This window comes from Argopecten irradians, chromosome 8 (assembly GCF_041381155.1).
Source record: "Argopecten irradians isolate NY chromosome 8, Ai_NY, whole genome shotgun sequence".
In the NCBI taxonomy this organism is placed as follows: Eukaryota; Metazoa; Mollusca; class Bivalvia; order Pectinida; family Pectinidae; genus Argopecten; species Argopecten irradians.
The window spans coordinates 370,819-395,892 of record NC_091141.1 but is presented as its reverse complement, the minus strand read 5'-3'; the positions used below and the strand labels follow the sequence as shown (position 1 = coordinate 395,892).

Sequence of the window (25,074 nt, the reverse complement as noted above, 5' to 3'; positions counted from 1 at the left end):
AATAACACTAGAGGAATCTGAATATATGGAGAATGGCGGAAAATTTGAGAAATGAGGGAAAACTAAAGTTGTGTAACGCAATAATCCTGCAGATGACATGTTATCAAGCTATTTCATCTGCACTTGTTTGATTCGTAAGACATTCCGTGTACTTTTGATTTGTCCGATTTATGATATATGCTGATGGAACAAACTGATCGTCCATTATTGATCGTCTAACAATGATGTATGGCGACCGCTGATTGTGCAAAAGGTTTCAATGCATTTGGTAACGCCTTCATGACATGGCCAGTTGATATCAACATGTATCGCATTAAATCAAATGAGCATGCTTAGATTATCACATATATGTAGATAGTGATTTTTGCTGTTATTATGTGATGCAAATTATGTACTCCTAGGAATTCAGTCTAGTTCATTCATTTCGGGCCAGAAGTTAGTTAGTTTAGTTATCAATCTACTTAAAACTAGACTTGTAATTCCACTCCACTACGATGCTCTACGTTACGCTCCAATGCTGAGCATCGTAGTGAAATGGACATTACAAGTCTAATGTTAATTTATTAGATTGTATAATTACCAAATTGCCTTCTGACTGTCGATGTACAGACCAGAGTACAAAGTTTAATCTTTTAATTGGTTCTTTAATGGTGGTAGACTAGTAGTTTTCTGAAAGTTCCTGATTGTCGCTAGCATGTGTTAGCTACATCTATACACACCATTAATAGTAGTCTTGTATTTATAAAGATGCAAAATTTAGAATGTTTAAGAAGCAAAAGCTAGGGGAAATATTCGAATCAAATAGTTTAAGTATCTTAATTTACAGGATCAGACTTCAGAGCATACCTATTGTCGTTAGGTAATAACACAATTTTTTTAAAATTATGATCACTGCCTCCACTATGAATCAAACTCTGCAAACCTCTGACAAATCAACCGATCAAGCTTGACTTTTAGTAAAAAGTTTAGGCATTGAGGCTAGAATTGGCCATGGTTGCTTTTAATCACTGGATAATTATTTTTTTTTCAGATGAGTGATTTCCATGGGGAGTAGACTTTGAAGCCTAAAAGGGACATGTCTGATGATAGCGGTGATGAATTAATAGTATTACCCCCCTCTCCTGGTACGGGCATTCAGTCATCCTCATCAACTGTTAGTATTCCTGATTTCATCGGTGCATCTTCACAAAGAACATCCTCCAACTTAACGTTTGGCAGATCACTGCAGAATCTCTTTCGACAAAGACAGGGATATTCTGGACCAAGAACAAATGAGCCTCCCTTACCATCCTTAGTCATTCCTGAAGGAAATATTCTGGTTCCATCTGGAAGTGATATTGCTGCAATACAGCCATTGGCAGATCAGGTGTGCCATTTGACTCCAATTACAATAAAAATAGCAACAATTGTTTAAGGGTAATCTTATTAGGGTATAACCTATTGAAATTTTCACTTGCATACTGCACAGTACTGTCAGTACCATATATGTATGAAATAAAAGTCTTTCGGTAATTAATGGTATATATATAACTTCTCATAATTGTTCCAAAGGGAACATAATTACAGTATATACACAATATAAACAGTCTCTGTTCCCAATTTTCCGCTACGTAGCCTTCGTCTGGGCGATTCATTTCCCAGACGAAGGCTATAGCTACGTAGCCGAAAATTTATATTGTGTATAATGGTATATAGTTTATACTTTAAAGAAACCAGCTTTAGTTATAAAGTAATAGATGTTTTGATTTTAGATCATGTTTTTTCAACCACATCTAAATGTACATGAAGTGACATGTATGTTTTAACAATTTAATAAGACTCAATTATAAATAATGTTTTGAAACCATTAGTACTAGTACTTTTGAGTAAGGTGCATGTTTGTGTGTTTTAGGTTGTGATTGATGTAGACAACAGTTCCCGAGACAGTGATGTGGTAGAGGTGCAGTCTGAAGATAACTCTGATCATACAGAGGACACCAACTCTGAAAATGAAGTAATATTGATAAATCAGAGACATCTTCATCAAAACATCTAGCATTGGTTATATTTCTAGCATTGGTTATCACATTATGACTCTTTGAAAATAATGATCAAAATAATATATATACCAGGGTTCTCGTTAAAAGCCGGTTGCCGGCAAAAACAGCCGTGTATTTCCTTGTTTACAACTGGCTATTTTTGTCAGAAATAAGTATTGGCCCCATGGGGGCTTGTGGCCCTCAACCACCTATTATAAATTTTCAACCATGTATTCAAAAACTTAGTGAGAACCCTGTATACATGCATCAGGTTTAAATTGTGAACAGGATATACCAGTATTTAGTGATACAGTAGTCTAATTGCTTCATACAGGGAGCAATTTCCTTTTTAGCACACTCAATCGAGTGGCATAGCAGTAAGGCCATGTTCACTGATTCAATCTCGGTTGGCTGTACACTACTCTTACTCCTTTTACATACATTCAGATATTTCCTGTTTTATTCTTAGTATTGTCACCTTATTATTAGAAGTTAATTAAGAGATAATATAATTTTTAAAGTCTTACAAAATTTTCATCATGCCAATAACATTTCTCAATGAAAAAGAAGTAATCTTTTCATGATTTAATTATTTAAAATATGATTTTAATGATACACAGGAAGAAAGATTTGATACAGAAACACCCCAGCCAAGTAGTCCTGCTGATGCACAGCAGCCTGAGCCTCCTGCTGATACACCGGGTACACCACAGGCTGGCCCCTCGACAGCCCAAAATACAGATGTGAGAGCTTTGTTGGCTGCCCACAATTCTCCGGCGGATTTCCGATCTCCAAAACGGAGAAGAATTGATTCCAGTGAAACTGTGACTACAAGTGCTGTTGGTGGTGCAGGTCCCACATCATGTACAGATAATGACGACGATGATGATGCAAATGTAAGACATCAAATAGTTTCTGACAGCTTATCCTTTGTTCAACATATAAGTTAAATTCTTAAAAGAATAAACAATTTCATTTGCCAGAATTAAGGCACATATCTATACTTTCTTCCTAAGAGTAAAGGGAAATATATATAAATATAATGTGTTACTGAAGGAGACAATTGATATGTTTCTTATTTCTTTTCAAAAATAAAAATAATTTAAACAAGATTCAATTTGGATCAGGCAGCAGATTAAATCTGCTAAAAGTGGTGAATAACGTGAAATGTTTCTTGTGAAATTCTTATTACTAAATATGTAGTTAGGCATAAATATTGAAGATGTTATTTTGTTAGGCATAAATATTGAAGATGTTATTTTCCTTTATCTTCAAACATGTTCAACAAATATTTCATTAGGTCATCCTGACCCCTCGTCATCATATTTTGTCCGTAGTCGTCCGCCGTGCATAATTTTTTCACATTTTGAACTTCTTCTCAAGCTCTACCGGGCGATTCAGCTCAAACTTGCCTGAAATGATCCTGACATGGTCCAAACAAAGTGTTGTTATTTTTTGGGTCGATCCAAAATCCAAGATGGCCACCACAACCGCCATCTTTAAAACACATTTTGAACTTGTTCTCAAGTTATGGTCATGTTATTTTGCTAAATGTTGAAAATAATTGTATTTGGTATATCTAACTGGTGTATATTTTGGTTGTAGAGTTGTCCTATCTGTTTTGAGGATTGGACAACATCTGGTTCCCACAGACTGGCTTCTCTCAGATGTGGTCACTTATTCGGACACAGGTAGGAACAAATTCACATACAAGCTGAAGATGTAGATGATGATAGAGACTTTGCACCAAATGATAAAAAAATCTACTTTAGCCAGCCAGTAGGGTACATTTGATATTTATAACGCCCCTTGTAGTATACATGTCATTTTGTGTTCATTTCCATTTGTTTGGCACTGAAACAGTATTACCATTACCATATCTAATATGCTCATAAAACAAGTTTAACAGACCATTGCAAAGATGCAATGAATATAAAAGATATACAGAATATCTTATAACTGAAATGATAATTTCTGGGTATGTTTTCTGGTTACAGTTAACTTACAGTTAAAAATTTTGTATGTCATAATGACTTGTTATGATTTAATAGCAATGTTTATTGTGAATTGTAAAATGATTGCTTTTTACAGTTGTATAGACAAATGGCTGAGGGGTCAGGGAGGCAAATGTCCCCAGTGTAATACCAAGGCTAAGAGACAGGACATCAGGATGTTATATGCCAAGGCTATCAAGGTATCAGCTTAAAAATTAAAGCTTACAACAGTTGCTCTATGTTACAGGATATCCAAGATATCAAGTTCAGTATTGCCAACCTCTGATGAAGTCAAATCAGGTGATCACCCTTGAAAAAACGGGTGAAAGGGTCAAAACAAGGGTCATGTGCGAAACCACATTTTGTGTATTTTTTAACACTTTTTAAAAGCCTTAAATATGCCTATATTTTTATTTTTTTCATATTGTAATTCAATAATTTTTATGATATATTTATGTTATAATATAATTTAAATCTGATAATTGATAAAAAATATTTTATTAAAAAATCTTTAAAATAATGTTTAATAAAATCCGGATTTTTTGTTGTCCGGTTTCATTATTATCTTTGACTAAACAAAATGGCGGCCATTATGATTGGCTTGCCTGCCTACAGAAACAGGATACCCTTCACGTTGACTGTTTTATTCATGTGAGTAAATCTTTGTCTGAGATCACAACACTTGAAGTGTTTGTGCTTTTGAAGAATTTTGAAGAGATAATTTCTAATTTTGAACAGTATTAATTGGCCATGTCTGATTTTGCTAGCTGGGTCTGGCTAAAAACGATCATGGACATCGTGAAGCATGACTGAATAGATTAATTGCTACAATTTCACACCTTTTTCAAAGTTTGTGTAAACACAAACATTGCTACCTGCATTATACAAGGGCCTGACATGAGTCTAAAGTCCTGAGATATAATTAAAATTGCACTAATGGCTTTATCTGACGAATTATTTGTAAGCTTTTTGACACTTTGGTCCAAGTGCTGAAAATCAGGTTATTTGATGACCCGCCGGGTCAATCGGGTTATACATTCTAAAATGTCTAAAAAAACGGGTCAACCCGGGAAAATCGGGTGAGTTGGCAATACTGCAAGTTATGATTTGATACACAGATTTCATTGCTAAACCTATCTTGTTTGACATTATTTATAGAAAAAATTTGTCTCCATAATTTAATAATTATTTGCTTGCCAAGTCTCGCGAAAATAAAAACTTATGAGACTTAATTCATGAAATGGATATGTAACAATTTATGTCATTTAGGGTGTGTTAACTTTACCAGGTGATGTCTCAAAGCATGACCATACTTTATTTGCCGTCTTTGATGAAGGTGTTTCAAAAACTTTGTTTACCAGGCAATAGATACATCAGAGCGTGATCGTGCCCTACTGGACCTAGAGAAGGAGAAGGAAGCACGTCGACGGTGTGAGATGGAGGCTGCACAGACACGACTACAATATCAACTGTCCAGGGAGGAGTGTAACCGACTCAAAGCTGAACTGGAACGACTCAACCAGACTGTACAATCTCTCAGGTGAAAAAGGCATACAAGGCTATCAATGACCTTCATGCTATATAGAAATCATCTATGACCTTGACTTTACTATAGGTACCAGGTATCATTTGTGCCCTTGACTTTACTACCAGGTGTTATCCATGACTTAAACTTTACTGTTAGTGTCAGGTATTAATTTTTCCCCGCTTTCTCCGAAACGGGGGATATTAATTTTGGTTCGTCCGTCTATCTGTCCGTCTGTCTGTAACACTTCGTTTCCTTGCAATAACTGTAACAAATGTAAACCGATTTTCTTCAAACTTAGTAACATGGTTAAATGCCTTAAAGACTTGGCCAAGTTCGAATGCAACTTTCAACCGACCTTATTTAGCGGAGTTATGGCCCTTTGCTTGAATAAAAAAAGTCAGTTTCTGCCACTTCCGTACAATAACTGTAATAGATATTAACCGATTTCTTCAAACTTGGTAACAAGGTTGAATGCCTTAATTGCCTGGCCAGGTTTGATCAATTCTTTCAGCAGATGTTATTTATCAGAGTTATGGCCCTTTAATTTACTAAAAATGTCATTTTTCTGCAGTTTCTGTGTGATAACTAACAAATGTTAAAACTAATATTGTTAAAACTTGGCAACAAAGTTAAATGCCTTAAGGGCTTAGCCAAGTTCGATTGCCACTTTTGGCAGATCATAATTAGCAGAGTTATAGCCCTTTGATTTAATTTAAAAAAAAAAATTATTTTCTGCCACTTCCGTACAATAACTGTAATAAATATTAACCGATTTTCTTCAAACTTAGTAACAAAGGTAAATGTCTTACATCCGAATAAGACTTCAGTTTATTTATTACTATTTCAACCAAGGTTAAACCTAACCTCAATAATGTTTACCTACAATATGTCCTGAAAGGGGGGATGGAAATTCCACGAAATTGCTTGTTGTGAACTTGACTCTACTACCAGGTATCATTTGTGACCTTGACCTTACTGTATATACCAGGTATCATTGGTGACCTTGACCTTACTGTAGATACCAGGTATCATTTGTGACCTTGACTTTACCATAGGTGTCCTTCATCCTTGGACCATTATCATTGAAACCTCTTGAAACCTCTTTCTACAGTCAAACTACATTAGGGTCTGGAGGCCTATAAGACAGAATAGTCATATTTCATTAACTAGAAGTCTAGAGCACCTTGGTAACACTAATCAGAGTATTTGAGATACGTTTAATTGAATGTATAGTAATACTGTTTGCAGTTATTAGCTCACCTGGCCCGAAGGGCCGGTGAGCTTATGTCATGGCGCGGCGTCCGTCGTCCGTCCGTCCGTCGTCCGTCCGTCGTCCGTCCGTCCGTCTGTCCATCAACATTTCCTTTAAATCGCTACTAGTCATAGAGTTCTGCATGGATTGTAACCAAATTTGGCCACAAACATCCTTGGGGGAGGGGGAACAGAACTTGTATAAATTTTGGCTCTGACACCCCGGGGGCAGGAGGGGCGGGGCCCAAAGGGGAAATATAGGTAAATCCTTTAAATCGCTACTTCTCATAGAGTTCTACATGGATTGTAACCAAATTTGGCCAGAAACATCCTTGGGGGAAGGGGAACAGAACTTGTATAAATTTTGGCTCTGACCCCCTGGGGGCAGGAGGGGCGGGGCCCAATAGGGGAAATAGAGGTAAATCCTTTAAATCGCTACTAGTCATAGAGTTCTACATGGATTGTAACCAAATTTGGCCACAAACATCCTTGGGGGAAGGGGAACAGAACTTGTATAAATATTTGCTCTGACCCCCCGGGGGCAGGAGGGGCGGGGCCCAATAGGGGAAATAGAGGTAAATCCTTTAAATCGCTACTTGTCATAGAGTTCTACATGGATTGTAACTAAATTTTGCAACAAACATCCTTGGGGGAAGGGGAACAGAACTTGTATAAATTTTGGCTCTGACCCCCCGGGGGCAGGAGGGGCGGGGCCAAATAGGGGAAATAGAGGTAAATCCTTTAAATTGCTACTTGTCATAGAGTTCTACATGGATTGTAACCAAATTTGGCCACAAACATCCTTGGGGGAAGGGGAACAGAACTTGTATAAATATTTGCTCTGACACCCGGGGGCAGGAGGGGCGGGGCCCAATAGGGGAAATATAGGTAAATCCTTTAAATCGCTACTTGTCATAGAGTTCTGAATGGAATGTAACAAAATTTGGCCACAAACATCCTTGGGGGAAGGGGAACAGAACTTGTATAAATTTTGGCTATGACCCCCCGGGGGCAGGAGGGGCGGGGCCCAATAGTGGAAATAGAGGTAAATCCTTTAAATCGCTACTAGTCATAGAGTTCTACATGGATTGTAACCAAATTTGGCCACAAACATCCTTGGGGGAAGGGGAACAGAACTTGTATAAATTTTGGCTCTGACCCCCCCCCCGGGGGCAGGAGGGGCGGGGCCCAATAGGGGAAATAGAGGTAAATCCTATAAATCGCTACTAGTCGTAGAGTTCTGCATGGATTGTAACCAAATTTGGCCAGAAACATCCTTGGGGGAAGGGGAACAGAACTTGTATAAATTTTGGCTCTGGCCCCCCCCGGGGCTGGAGGGGTGGGGCCCAATAGGGGAAATAGAGGTAAATCCTTTAATTCGCTACTAGTCATAGAGTTCTGCATGGAATGTAACCAAATTTGGCCAGAAATATCCTTGGGAGAATAAGAACTGAGTTTGTATAAATTTTGGCTCTGGTCCCCGGGGCAGGAGGGGCGGGGTCCAATAGGGGAATTATAGGTAAATTCTATAAATTGCTACTTAATTGTCCTAGAGTTTTGTATGGATTGTAACCAAATTTGGCCAGAAACATCCTTGGGGGAAGGGGAACAGAACTTGTATAAATTTTGGCTCTGACCCTCAGGGGGCAGGAGGGGCGGGCCCAATAGGGGAAATAGAGGTAAATTCTATCAATCGCTACTTGTCCTAGAGTTCTACATGGATTGTAACCAAATTTGGCCACAAACATCCTTGGGGAAAGAGGAACAGAACTTGTATAAATTTTGGCTCTGATCCCCTGGGGGTAGGAGAGGTGGGCCCCAATAGGGGAAATAGAGGTCAATCCTTTAAATCGCTACTTCTCATAGAGTTCTGCATGGATTGTAACCAAATTTGGCCAGAAACATCCTTTGTGGAAGGGGAACAGAACTTGTATAAATTTTGGCTCTGATCCCCTGGGGGTAGGAGAGGTGGGCCCCAATAGGGGAAATAGAGGTCAATCCTTTAAATCGCTACTTCTCATAGAGTTCTGCATGGATTGTAACCAAATTTGGCCAGAAACATCCTTTGTGGAAGGGGAACAGAACTTGTATAAATTTTGGCTCTGACCCCCAGGGGGCAGGAGGGGTGGGGCCCAATAGGGGAGTTAGAGGTTAATATTAAAATTCCTTTAGAAAAGAAACAATGAACCTGTATTCAGAAAATTATTTGGCATTACAAACCAGGTGAGCGATACAGGCCCTCTGGGCCTCAACTTAAGAAAAGGCCTTAAATGAAACGGATTCATTAAATTACATGATTTTGAGTAAACAAGTTGTACATGTATTATTGCAGGTCTCAGGCGTCCAGTAGCAGTGTGCCTCTGACCCAGACCAGTCCTACAAGGCAGATAAAGGCCAGACTCAATGGTCAGTTCAAACTGGAGAAAACCATCAGGATATGGGAGGTGAGATTTCCCTAAAATCTTTTAAAGAATTGGACAGCAAGTTTTGTATGGTCAAATTTTAATTCATTACCTGTGCATGCTTGTTATATTATTTGACATCCAGCTAGGGATTACTATACATTAAATTGTCTTGTCGGTTTTGGTTTGAATTCAGTAGTACAGTGTAATAACTGTATTTAGAATACAATATAGTAATGTTTTGTATTTTAGGCAGGTAACTGTCGTGTGATGGATTACAGTTTCTCCCTTGGTACACTGGTTGTATCACAGCCATCAGCTAGTCCACTGTTCCCTGGGTTTGGCATAAAAAAGGTTGGTTTATCATGATTCAAGTTATCTTATATTTATCACATTCTGTCTGTTAGCCTTTTTAAAATAAAATGGAATTTGATTTCCATATCAGACACAAGAAGACAATCTTATGAAAAATTTGGGGCATCTGGCTAATGAGCTGTTTCTCTGGAAAATCCTAAGACACTCAACTATTTCCACCATGACAAGCAGTATTATGAATTACTGTTAGTAGTAGCATTTGGAGAAAATGTTATTTTGAAAAAAGGGAAACACAGAATATCTGTACCAAAAAAGGGAAACACAGAAAAGCAGATCCAGTTTTATCTTATCTACCCTATATTCTATAAGACACTTAGAGATAAAGGTAAATTTACATCACTAAATTAAGGGCTATTCAAATCGCTTTTCGTCCATGGTCCATACTTCCGTTCGTCCGTCCGTCCTTCCATCCGTCCGTTAACAATTCTTGTTGTCAATAATTCTCAGAAAGTCTTGAAGGGATCATTCTCAAATTTCACATGTAGGTTCCCTGAGGACCCTAGATGTGCAAATTGCATTTAAGGACCGATCGATCAACAAGATGGCCGTCAAGCAGCCATCTTGGAATTTGCTAGTTAACGTTTGTTATCGCTATATCTCTGAAAGTACTGAATTGATCATTCTCAAATTTCATATGTAGGTGCCCCTAGGGCCGTTGTTGTGCATATTGTGATTTGGGACCGAATGGTGACCAAGATAGCTGACAGGCCGCCATCTTGGATTTTGATAATTGAATTTTTTTATCACTATTTCTAAGAAAGCACTGAGGGGTTCCCTCTCAAATTCTATGTGCATCTTGTATTTTATGACTGATCGGTAAAGAAGATAGCCAACAGGCCACTATCTTGTATTTGATACCTGAAGTGTGTTATCGCTATTTCTCAGAATGTACTGAAAAGATCTTTCTCAAATTCCATACGTAGGTTCCCCTATGGCCCTCGTTGTGCATATTGCATTTTGGAACCGATGGGTCAATAATATGTCCGCCAGGCAGCCATCTTGGAATTTGATAGTTAACAATTTTTTATCAATATTTCTCAATAAGTACTGAATGGATCATTCTCAAATTTCATGTGTAGGTTCCCCTAGGGCCGTAGTTGTTCATATTACGTTTTTGGACCAATCGGTCAACAAGATGGCTGCCAGGCAGCCATTTTGGATTTTGATAGTTGAAGTTTATTACCGCTATTTCTCAGAAAGTAATGAAGCGATCTGTCTTAATAATTGTATGTGGTATGTTTGAAAAAGTTTGAAAAGCAGAGAAAAGATCCCTTTTCTGTTTGTCAGACATAGATAATTCTTTGATGGGCGCCAAGATCCATCTTGGAACTCTTGTAAATGTAACACAAATGTAACACATTTACGTGTACTTATCATGCATGGCTAATACTTGCTAGGTGAGCATGATGGACTTTAAGACATGCCAGTACTTGACACTGCATTCCAAAGCTATCCGTGATGTTTGCTTTCATCCTCTGGTAGACGATGGCATGCTGCTTAGTGCATCAATGGATAAAACCATCAAAATGACGAGCGTCATCAGTAATTCTGTTGTGCAAACGTAAGTTTAATTTAGATAACAGACAAAAATGTAACAGAGAAAAGAAAATGAGATCTGTTATCTATTACTATATCCAGTTTATTTAGTGGTGTTGTGTCTGTAGGTATGAGACTCCACTGTCTGTGTGGAGCTGTGTATGGAACATCATTATCTATAGCCAGTTTATTTAGTGGTGTTGTGTCTGTAGGTATGAGACTCCACTGTCTGTGTGGAGCTGTGTATGGAACATCATTATCTATAGCCATTTATTTAGTGGTGTTGTGTCTGTAGGTATGAGACCCCACTGTCTGTGTGGAGCTGTGTATGGAACATCATTATCTATAGCCAGTTTATTTAGTGGTGTTGTGTCTGTAGGTATGAGACCCACTGTCTGTGTGGAGCTGTGTATGGAACATCATTATCTATAGCCAGTTTAAAAATTAGTGGTGTTGTGCGTCTGTAGGTATGAGACCCCACTGTCTGTGTGGAGCTGTGTATGGAACATCATTATCTATAGCCAGTTTATTTAGTGGTGTTGTGTCTGTAGTTATGAGACTGTAGTGTGGAGCCTGTGTATGGAACATCCTATAGCCAGTTTATTTAGTGGTGTTGTGTCTGTAGTATGAGAGTCTGTGTGGAGCTGTGTATGGAACATCATTATCTATAGCCAGTTTATTTAGTGGTGTTGTGTCTGTAGGTATGAGACTCCACTGTCTGTGTGGAGCTGTGTATGGAACATCATTATCTATAGCCAGTTTATTTAGTGGTGTTGTGTGTCTGTTGTAGGTATGAGACCCACTGTCTGTGTGGAGCTGTGTATGGAACATCATTATCTATAGCCAGTTTATTTAGTGGTGTTGTGTCTGTAGGTATGAGACCCCACTGTCTGTGTGGAGCTGTGTATGGAACATCATTATCTATAGCCAGTTTATTTAGTGGTGTGTGTCTGTAGGTATGAGACTCCACTGTCTGTGTGGAGCTGTGTATGGAACATCATTATCTATAGCCAGTTTATTTAGTGGTGTTGTGTCTGTAGGTATGAGACCCCACTGTCTGTGTGGAGCTGTGTATGGAACATCATTATCTATAGCCAGTTTATTTAGTGGTGTTGTGTCTGTAGGTATGAGACCCCACTGTCTGTGTGGAGCTGTGTATGGAACATCATTATCTATAGCCAGTTTATTTAGTGGTGTTGTGTCTGTAGGTATGAGACCCCACTGTCTGTGTGGAGCTGTGTATGGAACATCATTATCTATAGCCAGTTTATTTAGTGGTGTTGTGTCTGTAGGTATGAGACCCCACTGTCTGTGTGGAGCTGTGTATGGAACATCATTATCTATAGCCAGTTTATTTAGTGGTGTTGTTGTGTCTGTAGGTATGAGACCCCACTGTCTGTGTGGAGCTGTGTATGGAACATCATTATCTATAGCCAGTTTATTTAGTGGTGTTGTGTCTGTAGGTATGAGACCCCACTGTCTGTGTGGAGCTGTGTATGGAACATCATTATCTATAGCCAGTTTATTTAGTGGTGTTGTGCCTGTAGGTATGAGATGTCTTCTGTCTGTGTGGAGCTGTGTATGGAACATCATTATCTATAACCAGTTTATTTAGTGGTGTTGTGTCTGTAGGTATGAGACCCCACTGTCTGTGTGGAGCTGTGTATGGAACATCATTATCTATAGCCAGTTTATTTAGTGGTGTTGTGCCTGTAGGTATGAGATGTCCTCTGTCTGTGTGGAGCTGTGTATGGAACATCATTATCTATAGCCAGTTTATTTAGTGGTGTTGTGTCTGTAGGTATGAGACCCCACTGTCTGTGTGGAGCTGTGTATGGAACATCATTATCTATAGCCAGTTTATTTAGTGGTGTTGTGTCTGTAGGTATGAGACCCCACTGTCTGTGTGGAGCTGTGTATGGAACATCATTATCTATAGCCAGTTTATTTAGTGGTGTTGTGTCTGTAGGTATGATGTGTAGACCCACTGTCTGTGTGGAGCTGTGTATGGAACATCATTATCTATAGCCAGTTTATTTAGTGGTGTTGTGTCTGTAGGTATGAGACTCCCACTGTCTGTGTGGAGCTGTGTATGGAACATCATTATCTATAGCCAGTTTATTTAGTGGTGTTGTGTCTGTAGGTATGAGACCCCACTGTCTGTGTGGAGCTGTGTATGGAACATCATTATCTATAGCCAGTTTATTTAGTGGTGTTGTGTCTGTAGGTATGAGACCCCACTGTCTGTGTGGAGCTGTGTATGGAACATCATTATCTATAGCCAGTTTATTTAGTGGTGTTGTGTCTGTAGGTATGAGACCCCACTGTCTGTGTGGAGCTGTGTATGGAACATCATTATCTATAGCCAGTTTATTTAGTGGTGTTGTGTCTGTAGGTATGAGACCCACTGTCTGTGTGGAGCTGTGTATGGAACATCATTATCTATAGCCAGTTTATTTAGTGGTGTTGTGTCTGTAGGTATGAGACCCCACTGTCTGTGTGGAGCTGTGTATGGAACATCATTATCTATAGCCAGTTTATTTAGTGTTGTTGTGTCTGTAGGTATGAGATGTCCACTGTCTGTGTGGAGCTGTGTATGGAACATCATTATCTATAGCCAGTTTATTTAGTGGTGTTGTGTCTGTAGGTATGAGACCCCACTGTCTGTGTGGAGCTGTGTGTATGGAACATCATTATCTATAGCCAGTTTATTTAGTGGTGTTGTGTCTGTAGGTATGAGACCCCACTGTCTGTGTGGAGCTGTGTATGGAACATCATTATCTATAGCCAGTTTATTTAGTGGTGTTGTGCCTGTAGGTATGAGACTCCACTGTCTGTGTGGAGCTGTGTATGGAACATCATTATCTATAGCCAGTTTATTTAGTGGTGTTGTGTCTGTAGGTATGAGACTCCACTGTCTGTGTGGAGCTGTGTATGGAACATCATTATCTATAGCCAGTTTATTTAGTGGTGTTGTGTCTGTAGGTATGAGACCCCACTGTCTGTGTGGAGCTGTGTATGGAACATCATTATCTATAGCCAGTTTATTTAGTGGTGTTGTGTCTGTAGGTATGAGACTCCACAGTCTGTGTGGAGCTGTGTATGGAACATCATTATCTATAGCCAGTTTATTTAGTGGTGTTGTGTCTGTAGGTATGAGACCCCACTGTCTGTGTGGAGCTGTGTATGGAACATCATTATCTATAGCCAGTTTATTTAGTGGTGTTGTGCCTGTAGGTATGAGACTCCACTGTCTGTGTGGAGCTGTGTATGGAACATCATTATCTATAGCCAGTTTATTTAGTGGTGTTGTGTCTGTAGGTATGAGACTCCACTGTCTGTGTGGAGCTGTGTATGGAACATCATTATCTATAGCCAGTTTATTTAGTGGTGTTGTGTCTGTAGGTATGAGACCCCACTGTCTGTGTGGAGCTGTGTATGGAACATCATTATCTATAGCCAGTTTATTTAGTGGTGTTGTGTCTGTAGGTATGAGACCCACTGTCTGTGTGGAGCTGTGTATGGAACATCATTATCTATAACCAGTTTATTTAGTGTTGTCACAGTTGTGTCTGTAGGTATGAGACCCCACAGTCTGAGTGGAGCTGTGTATGGAACATCATTATCTATAACCAGTTTATTTAGTGGTGTTGTGTCTGTAAGTATGAGACCCCACTGTCTGTGTGGAGCTGTGTATGGAACATCATATTCTATAGCCAGTTTATTTAGTGGTGTTGTGTCTGTAGGTATGAGACCCCACTGTCTGTGTGGAGCTGTGTATGGAACATCATTATCTATAGCCAGTTTATTTAGTGGTGTTGTGTCTGTAGGTATGAGACCTCACTGTCTGTGTGGAGCTGTGTATGGAACATCATTATCTATAGCCAGTTTATTTAGTGGTGTTGTGTCTGTAGGTATGAGACTCCACTGTCTGTGTGAAGCTGTGTATGGAACATCATTATCTATAGCCAGTTTATTTAGTGGTGTTGTGTCTGTAGGTATGAGACCCCACTGTCTGTGTGGAGCTGTGTATGGAACATCATTATCTATAGCCAGTTTATTTAGTGGTGTTGTGTCTGTAGGTATGAGACCCCACTGTCTGTGTGGAGCTGTGTATGGAACATCATTATCTATAGCCAGTTTATTTAGTGGTGTTGTGTCTGTAGGTATGAGACCCCACAGTCTGTGTGGAGCTGTGTATGGAACATCATTATCTATAGCCAGTTTATTTAGTGGTGTTGTGTCTGTAGGTATGAGACCCCACTGTCTGTGTGGAGCTGTGTATGGAACATCATTATCTATAACCAGTTTATTTAGTGGTGTTGTGTCTGTAGGTATGAGACCCCACTGTCTGTGTGGAGCTGTGTATGGAACATCATTATCTAAACTGCTTGGTGTTGTGTCTGTAGGTATGAGACCCCACTGTCTGTGTGGAGCTGTGTATGGAACATCATTATCTATAGCCAGTTTATTTAGTGGTGTTGTGTCTGTAGGTATGAGACCCCACTGTCTGTGTGGAGCTGTGTATGGAACATCATTATCTATAGCCAGTTTATTTAGTGGTGTTGTGTCTGTAGGTATGAGACCCCACTGTCTGTGTGGAGCTGTGTATGGAACATCATTATCTATAGCCAGTTTATTTAGTGGTGTTGTGTCTGTAGGTATGAGACCCCACTGTCTGTGTGGAGCTGTGTATGGAACATCATGATCTATAGCCAGTTTATTCTTCGTTGGACTGTAGGTAACGAGCCCACTGTCTGTTGAGTTTATGTCCCATCAGAATTACACTGACAGTGACATCTCCGGGATTTGAGTCCCTTAACATGTAGACACTCCAGACAATGATAATGTGTCCTAGTAAAAAAAACCTTGTCGTGTTTTATACATGTAGACACTCCAGACACTCCAGACAATGATAATGTGTCCTAGTAAAACCTTGTCGTGTTTATACATGTAGACACTCCAGACAATGTTAATGTGTCCTAGTAAAACCTTGTCGTGTTTATACATGTAGACACTCCAGACAATGATAATGTGTCCTAGTAAAACCTTGTCGTGTTTATACATGTAGACACACTCCAGACAATGTTAATGTGTCCTAGTAAAACCTTGTCGTGTTTATACATGTAGACACTCCAGACAATGATAATGTGTCCTAGTAAAACCTTGTTGTGTTTATACATGTAGACACTCCAGACAATGATAATGTGTCCTAGTAAAACCTTGTCGTGTTTATACATGTAGACACTCCAGACAATGATAATGTGTCCTAGTAAAACCTTGTCATGTTTATACATGTAGACACTCCAGACAATGATAATGTGTCCTAGTAAAACCTTTTCATGTTTATACATGTAGACACTCCAGACAATGATAATGTGTCCTAGTAAAACCTTGTCGTGTTTATACATGTAGACACTCCAGACAATGATAATGTGTCCTAGTAAAACCTTGTCGTGTTTATACATGTAGACACACTCCAGACAATGATAATGTGTCCTAGTAAAACCTTGTCGTGTTTATACATGTAGACACTCCAGACAATGATAATGTGTCCTAGTAAAACCTTGTCGTGTTTATACATGTAGACACATTGTTGTGTTTATACATGTAGACATAATGTGTCCTAGTAAAACCTTGTCGTGTTTTATACATGTAGACACTCCAGACAATGTTAATGTGTCCTAGTAAAACCTTGTTGTGTTTATACATGTAGACACTCCAGACAATGTTAATGTGTCCTAGTAAAACCTTGTCGTGTTTATACATGTAGACACTCCAGACAATGTTAATGTGTCCTAGTAAAACCTTGTCGTGTTTATACATGTAGACACTCCAGACAATGATAATGTGTCCTAGTAAAACCTTGTCGTGTTTATACATGTAGACACTCCAGACAATGATAATGTGTCCTAGTAAAACCTTGTCGTGTTTATACATGTAGACACTCCAGACAATGATAATGTGTCCTAGTAAAACCTTGTCGTGTTTATACATGTAGACACTCCAGACAATGATAATGTGTCCTAGTAAAACCTTGTCGTGTTTATACATGTAGACACTCCAGACAATGATAATGTGTCCTAGTAAAACCTTGTCGTGTTTATACATGTAGACACTCCAGACAATGTTAATGTGTCCTAGTAAAACCTTGTCGTGTTTATACATGTAGACACTCCAGACAATGATAATGTGTCCTAGTAAAACCTTGTCGTGTTTATACATGTAGACACTCCAGACAATGATAATGTGTCCTAGTAAAACCTTGTCGTGTTTATACATGTAGACACTCCAGACAATGATAATGTGTCCTAGTAAAACCTTGTCGTGTTTATACATGTAGACACTCCAGACAATGATAATGTGTCCTAGTAAAACCTTGTCGTGTTTATACATGTAGACACTCCAGACAATGATAATGTGTCCTAGTAAAACCTTGTCGTGTTTATACATGTAGACACTCCAGACAATGATAATGTGTCCTAGTAAAACCTTGTCGTGTTTATACATGTAGACACTCCAGACAATGTTAATGTGTCCTAGTAAAACCTTGTCGTGTTTATACATGTAGACACTCCAGACAATGTAATGTGTCCTAGTAAAACCTTGTCGTGTTTATACATGTAGACACTCCAGACAATGATTAATGTGTCCTAGTAAAACCTTGTCGTGTTTATACATGTAGACACTCCAGACAATGATAATGTGTCCTAGTAAAACCTTGTCGTGTTTATACATGTAGACACTCCAGACAATGATAATGTGTCCTAGTAAAACCTTGTCGTGTTTATACATGTAGACACTCCAGACAATGATAATGTGTCCTAGTAAAACCTTGTCGTGTTTATACATGTAGACACTCCAGACAATGATAATGTGTCCTAGTAAAACCTTGTCATGTTTATACATGTAGACACTCCAGACAATGATAATGTGTCCTAGTAAAACCTTGTCGTGTTTATACATGTAGACACTCCAGACAATGATAATGTGTCCTAGTAAAACCTTGTCGTGTTTATACATGTAGACACTCCAGACAATGTTAATGTGTCCTAGTAAAACCTTGTTGTGTTTATACATGTAGACACTCCAGGACAATGATAATGTGTCCTAGTAAAACCTTGTCGTGTTTATACATGTAGACACTCCAGACAATGTTAATGTGTCCTAGTAAAACCTTGTTTGTGTTTATACATGTAGACACTCCAGACAATGATAATGTGTCCTAGTAAAACCTTGTCGTGTTTATACATGTAGACACTCCAGACAATGTTAATGTGTCCTAGTAAAAACCTTGTCGTGTTTATACATGTAGACACTCCAGACAATGATAATGTGTCCTAGTAAAACCTTGTCGTGTTTATACATGTAGACACTCCAGACAACTAATTAATAATACAAATTCATACAATTATTCAGGTAACATTTTAATTTGGCGTTCAATCTCTCTTGTGAAATTATTGTACTTCAAAAATTTGTGTATATCCCAAAAATAAAGTTGTTTAAAGGAATCAAGAAATCTTCAGATACATGTAGACTGTAGCACTTGTACTTGATTACAAGATTAATAAAATCTTGTTCTTTTGCTAGAACATATTAAAGGGACAATTCATTCTAAGAGAACATTAGAATTTGTTATATATATCAGAGAAAACGTCAACTTCTAATGGAAATTACATCAGTCAGTTTTACTGTGATATGCCTGAAACGCCTATGGTGGTGACACGTGTGTGAAATATTCAAACTTTCTCGCTGTCCGCCATTACACACTGTGGTCGAATTAAACTTATAACACCCTATTTCCTTTTGTTTATTATTTGAAGGAACATTATCTAGTCTGTGTTTTGAAGCCTAACACTAGAAACTTGCTGGCAAGTTTTAAACCGAACTCTAAGTATCCAACAACTCGACATCAGGTACGTTGACGCATCAGTAAAATGTTTATTTAATACATTAATGTTCCTATTTCTTGGACATTAAAATTGAAAAGAAATGATCCCAATAACTCTGTTCAAATATATAGATGACCCTGTGGATAGTTTTGCTAAACATGTTTTTAATGTTCTATGAATAAATAAAATTTACTGAAAGTTAATTGAAGTTTATTTTGGTTAGTTGAAAATATACCTCATAGCAGATATAGTGGACCCGCAATAATCCGGATGCTGATAGTCCGGAAAGCACACAATCCAGACAGAAATATCAGGGAACAGATTTCCATAACGCTATTTATACTTCTGAATCCGGAACTCAATTTCGGGAACTGAATAAAATTTTCATTAAAAATTCCCGCAAAAATCAGGACAATTTTCTGTCGCCATGTGCCGAGAAAATCCAAGGCCAGCTACAGTCATGTGTAAACTACATACTACCACTTGACACTGAGTGTGTTGTCATAAAGACAGCTGCCAGGTCATAGTCACGGGCGTTTAGCTGAACATCTTTCTCACGGGTATATGCAGTCACGGTTACATGCAGTCATGTAACAGTTCATTGGTTTTCTATAGGAGATCAAACTTCAGTGTTGCAATTGACATATGCAATATATTTTTTTCATTTTTTAGCCACACACTTTTAAGCATGCACTTTGAGCTTGGGTACGTATGCTGTAGATACCTTACTGGTTTCGCATGCAGAATATATTGCTCTGAGTTTCGGATACAATGAGTGATATAATACTTACAAAATTAATAAATATTTTAAATGTATGTGAATCTATTCAAATTTATCGTCTAAGGTATATGATATAAAGGCTACGGCACATGCCATATACACGTATGTGACATTGTGTACGAAGTCAAATGTGAATTTGCACATGGTTGTTACATACGTCTGTTAGTCAGAAAGCAAAGACTTGTGGAAATTGTCAATAAAACACACAATATACAAAATAACAATTATATTAGTGCATAAAATGTTCACAACTATTTATTATCATAGTTTTCTTATGCCAAGAATGTAGATATTGATCCTTGGTTTGGCATTTTGAAACAAAATTTGTCGTACGACAGATCAAGAATGGGATACGTAGGTATACTCATACATTGTTCACAATTAATGATGGCTTTCGGTTTTGTATTTTAAAATGAGATACGTTTATCTAATATTCTTAACATAATAATATGAAAACAACACCTATAAAACATAACAAACAAAGTATTTATTATATTACACATATATTGCATAAAAGCCTATCATCGATTACAGGGTCAAGGGGAGTAACTCGTACATGACAATTTAATTGACGAAGAGCACGGAATTGGACAGTCCGGAAAAATTCATAATCTGGACGGTTTAGACTGGGAACGAAGTGTCTGGATTATCAAGGGTCCACTGTATATAATGAGTTAAATTGTAATCTTCTCATTTTTTGTCAAAATTGTGATATTTTTTTATCCAAGAAAACTCTCGCTTTGTAGTATTGATTGACAGATGAAAAAAGATATCATTTATTCATCTTAACTATCAACTATTAAGGTAATTTCTTCAAAGTAAACCTTTGTTGTCAGATGTGCGAGATGTCGTCCATCCACCTAAATTCTGGTACAGACTTGGCATGTTCTTGTAACGTGATACAAACATTCCATGGAGGGAGAACCCAGGCCATGCTGTCCAATTCTCTCCTACTACCCCACCCGGAGGACAACACCAGATTACTTGTGTGTGCTGGGGAAGAAGCTTCCTCTGCGGTAAGTAATCCAAGACCCAATAGCTCTGTGCATTGTGAAATATAGCACTTTACTCCTCTCATATTCTGTATTTGCATATTACAGAGTTATCTCCCATGTGAGAAGGTATCGATTGTGACGTCATTATATTGTGAACCCAATTTACGTTGGTTTCTCCAAAAAATATGACGTTACATTTGCAAATACATGACGTAACAATCAATACCAACCCACAAAGGTAGATAACTCTGTAATATTCAAATACAGAATAGTTTTTCCGATGTGTCTGCCGTGTAAGATTTATGATTTACAAACATTTCTATTTCACTTCATAATTATTTTGCTAATTAGGACTAAATTACTGCAATCTATAGAGTCTTTCACCCTGTCGCGGGTGAGATGGCAAAATCTCAATCTATAGAGTCTTTCACCCTGTCGGGGGTGAGATGGGAAAATCTCAACCTAAGGGGTCAAGATTGTTGAGTTGTCAAACGCGAGTGTTGCGGAGTTGTTAGACAGTGTGAGGATTTACCCCAAGTTGAGATTTAGCTTTTCTTATTCTGACAGAGGTGAATGGTTATTTTTCTCTTAGCCTGTTTGCTTACTGATGTTAATACTGCTGACAAAAGACAAGTTGTGACGTCATTGAAGTGTTCTGTGCATACAGGCTGAGTTTCCCTGGGTAAGATAAGATAGATATTTCTACCCCATCGGGCAGATATATCTGCACTTCCGATGAGGGTAAGATTTTTCTGTCTTACTCAGGGCAAGACAACTTGCACACGTAAAACATATTCTATACAATATATATGTTAATGCTTTGTATTTCTTTAACTTTGAATATTTCAAAATGATTAAGATTCTTGTTTGTTTTTGACAAAGTAAAATAAAAATTTCCAATTTAATACAGTAAGTAAAAAAAATTTTTTAATTAAATTGGGTAGACTATTTGTAGGCAAATATCCTATAAATCTGACCCAAGTCCAGAGACATGACGTGTATGGATGTGTGTGTTGTTTTATCTACAGATGCATGTTTGGGATTGCGGGACAAACCAGATGAGTCAGAGACTACACACAGGTGGTATAGTGGTGGATATATGTGCGGTACGCAGTAATCAACACGATTACATCGCTGCTCTCACGGAAAAAGATGTCAAGATTCATAAATGGTCCTGAAATCTACTTTGATGGAACATTGAAGAAATCCAAGGATATGCAGAATAGTGTGTGAGGTACTTTTATGTGAAGTCAAATGACTTTGAAACCAACTGTTCTGAAAGCGGAAAGACTTGTTAGTTTATGTGATGATGTTAATGTGACATGGAGATATCTAGATTTCATAGTGAATTCAAATTCTGAAATATATAGTTTTCATGGTGAATTCTAACACTGAAATATTTAGATTTCAAAATAAATTTAATTTCTGTCATAGCACTACATCAGATAGCAGATATTACTACTAATCTTACAAAGAGTATCCAGAGGGATACTTATTCACACATAAAACTTTAGGGCTGTTCCAGCAAAACGTATATGGCAACTAGGGGAAGGCACTTTAGAAAATAGTATGTGCCAGGGTGGAGTTTCAATAAAAATTTGCTTTTTTGAGTGGGTCTATCTGAAGCAATGTTTGAAATAAAATGCAAAATTTGTGTTTTATAATGCTGCTGTCAGTCATCCTGACTACAAAAATAACTGTTGAGAAAAAATTTAACTTCTGATATTATTAATGTGTTGTTCATCTTCCATAAAAAAATTTTTATCCTCCGCCCAAGGAAGTTGGCGGGGGATATACAAATGGGTTTCCGTCTGTCCGTACGAATGGTTTCCGGAGCATAACTCTAAAACCAGTAGAGATATTTCCACGAAACCTCAAACACACGTTGGTCTTATGGTCTAGTAGTGCCTTTTGCTATTTTTAGGTTTTCATTTTTTGCATTTTTTCCGTAATCATGGAAACATTGCTGAAAATATCATATTTTTGTACCAGGTTCGTTTCCGGAGCATAACTCTGAAACCAGAAGAGATATTTCCATGAAACTTCATGGACACAATGGTCTTATGGTCTAGTAGTGCCTTTTGCTATTTTAAGGTTTTCACTTTTTGTACTTTTTTCTGTAACCATGGAAACATTGGTGAAAATGGCAGATTTTTGTGTAAGAATCGTTTCCGGAGCACAACTCTAAAACCAGCAGAGATATTTCCATGAAACTTCATAGACACATTGTTCTTATGGTCTAGTGGTGCCTTTTGCTATTTTTAGGTTTTCACTTTTTGTGCTTTTTTCTGTAACCATAGAAACATTGTTGAAAATATCATATTTTTGTAGCAGGTTCATTTCCGGAGCATAACTCTAAAACCAGCAGAGATATTTCCACGAAACTTCATAGACACATTCTTTTTATGGTCTAGTAGTACCTTTTGCTATTTTTAGGTTTTCATTTTTTGCACTTTTTTCCGTTACCATGGAAACATTGCTGAAAATATGGTAAATGGTAAATGTTACTTTGCAAAACTCCACCCATCTTTGTGTATACAGTGGACCCTCGATAATCCGGACACCTTCGTTCCCAGCCTAAACCGTCCGGATTACGAGTTTTCTGGACTGCCGAATTCCATGTTCTTAGTCAATTAAATTGGCACGTATGAGTTACTCCCCTTGACCTTGTAATCGATGATAGGCTTTTATGTAATATACGGAATACTTCGTTTGTTATGATTTATAGGTATTTTTATATCATTACGTTAAAAATATTGAATAAACGTATTTCTTCTTCAAAATACGAAACCTAAAGCCATTGTTAATTGTGTACTATGTATGCATATTAGCTACGTATCCCACTCTTGATATTGCCTAACAAAGGATCAATATCATCTACGTTCTTGGCATAAAAAAACTATGATAACAAATAGTTGTGAACATTTTATAAACTCATATAATTGTTATTTTGTATAATGTGTGTTTTTAATGACCATTTCTCTACAAATCTTTGCTTTCTGACTTACAGACGTTTGTAACAACCACGCGCCCGTTCACGTCTAACTTCGTGCACAATGTCACACACGTGTAAATGGCATATGCCGTAGCCTTTATATCTTATACCACAGACGATGAATTCGAATAGATTCACATACATTTAAAATTCTTATTAATTTTGTGAGTATTATCTCACTTTATTGCATTCGATACTCATAGCGATATATTCTGCATGCGAAACAAGTAAGGTATCTACAGCATACGTACCCGTACCCAAGCTCAAAGTGCATGTTTAAAAGTGTGTGGCTAAACATTTATATTGCGTATCTCAATAACAACACTGAAGTTTGATCTCCTATAGAAAACCAATGAACCATTACATGACTGCATGTACCCGTCTGAAAGGTGTTCAGGTAAACGCCCGTGGCTATGACCTGGCAGCCGTCGTTATGACAACACACTCAGTGTCAAGTGATTGTGTGTATTGTACACATGACTGTAGCTGGCCTTGGATTTTCTCGGCACGTGGCGACAACAAATTGTCCGGATTATTGCGGGAATTTATTAACGAAAATGACATTCCGTTCCCAAAATGGAGTTCCGGATTCGGAATACGAATTTCCGGACTAGTGAGTATAAATAACCTTACGAAAATCCGTTCCCTGACATTTCCGTTCGGATTGTGAGTTTTCCGGACTACCGGCGTCCGGATTATCGCGGGTCCACTGTATAGTCTAATATAAATGTCAAGGCTGTATACCTGATTCAACAATTGCAGCCCCGCTCTACTTGAATTATACATTTTTTCATACACATAAGTCTCCACAATCAAACTTACTTCAGCTTTGTTATCTCCATTGGCGGGGGATCTGAATGACTATGTCCTTGTTTTTTATTATCTGGGTGTTTTGATATAATTATGACAGAATATTTATCTAAAACATATTTATTCACCCAAACTTGTCAATAGTACAGAGAAACAATGGATTAGTTTTGGCAAAAAGTTGTCATCAACAGATCTTTATTTAAATTCACTGTTATTAAGTGGAGGAAAAAGTGGCAGTTCACAAGCTTAAGTATGAGTGTCCAAATGTCTACTCTTTCATTACGCTTGTGAAACACTTCGGTATCTTTAGTAGAATTTCCGCTGGTTCTATGAGGATTGTACCTTTATACAAATTCAGTAATAGATGCAGCACATCAAACAATAGTTCTCTGCGACATATACAGTGCAATTTTGTCCTGGAACTTTAAATGATGCTAGAAATCAAAATATGTAAATTCAAAAAGATGTTGGAGCAAAATAAAAGATTAAATTGCTTC

At 37.9% G+C, this 25,074-nt stretch overlaps 2 protein-coding genes across 2 annotated transcripts in view; one reads left to right on the top strand and one right to left on the bottom strand.

The window, feature by feature from the left end:
• LOC138328865 (uncharacterized) lies at nt 1–23,469 on the top strand. Its single transcript, XM_069275582.1, is given in 17 exon segments — nt 1–134; nt 1,031–1,366; nt 1,892–1,993; nt 2,639–2,914; nt 3,624–3,709; nt 4,110–4,212; nt 5,374–5,552; nt 9,124–9,235; nt 9,446–9,547; nt 10,966–11,129; nt 11,400–11,456; nt 13,752–14,593; nt 14,851–15,765; nt 18,928–18,956; nt 18,958–19,020; nt 20,614–20,793; nt 21,801–23,469. Coding segments are annotated over 16 exon segments (3,651 nt in total). The 5' UTR covers nt 1–134; nt 1,031–1,075; the 3' UTR covers nt 21,951–23,469.
• Nucleotides 1–25,074, bottom strand: part of LOC138329042 (TBC1 domain family member 7-like) — a 60,113-nt gene that overhangs the window by 21,596 nt on the left and 13,443 nt on the right. The gene's annotated exons all lie outside the window — the stretch shown is intronic.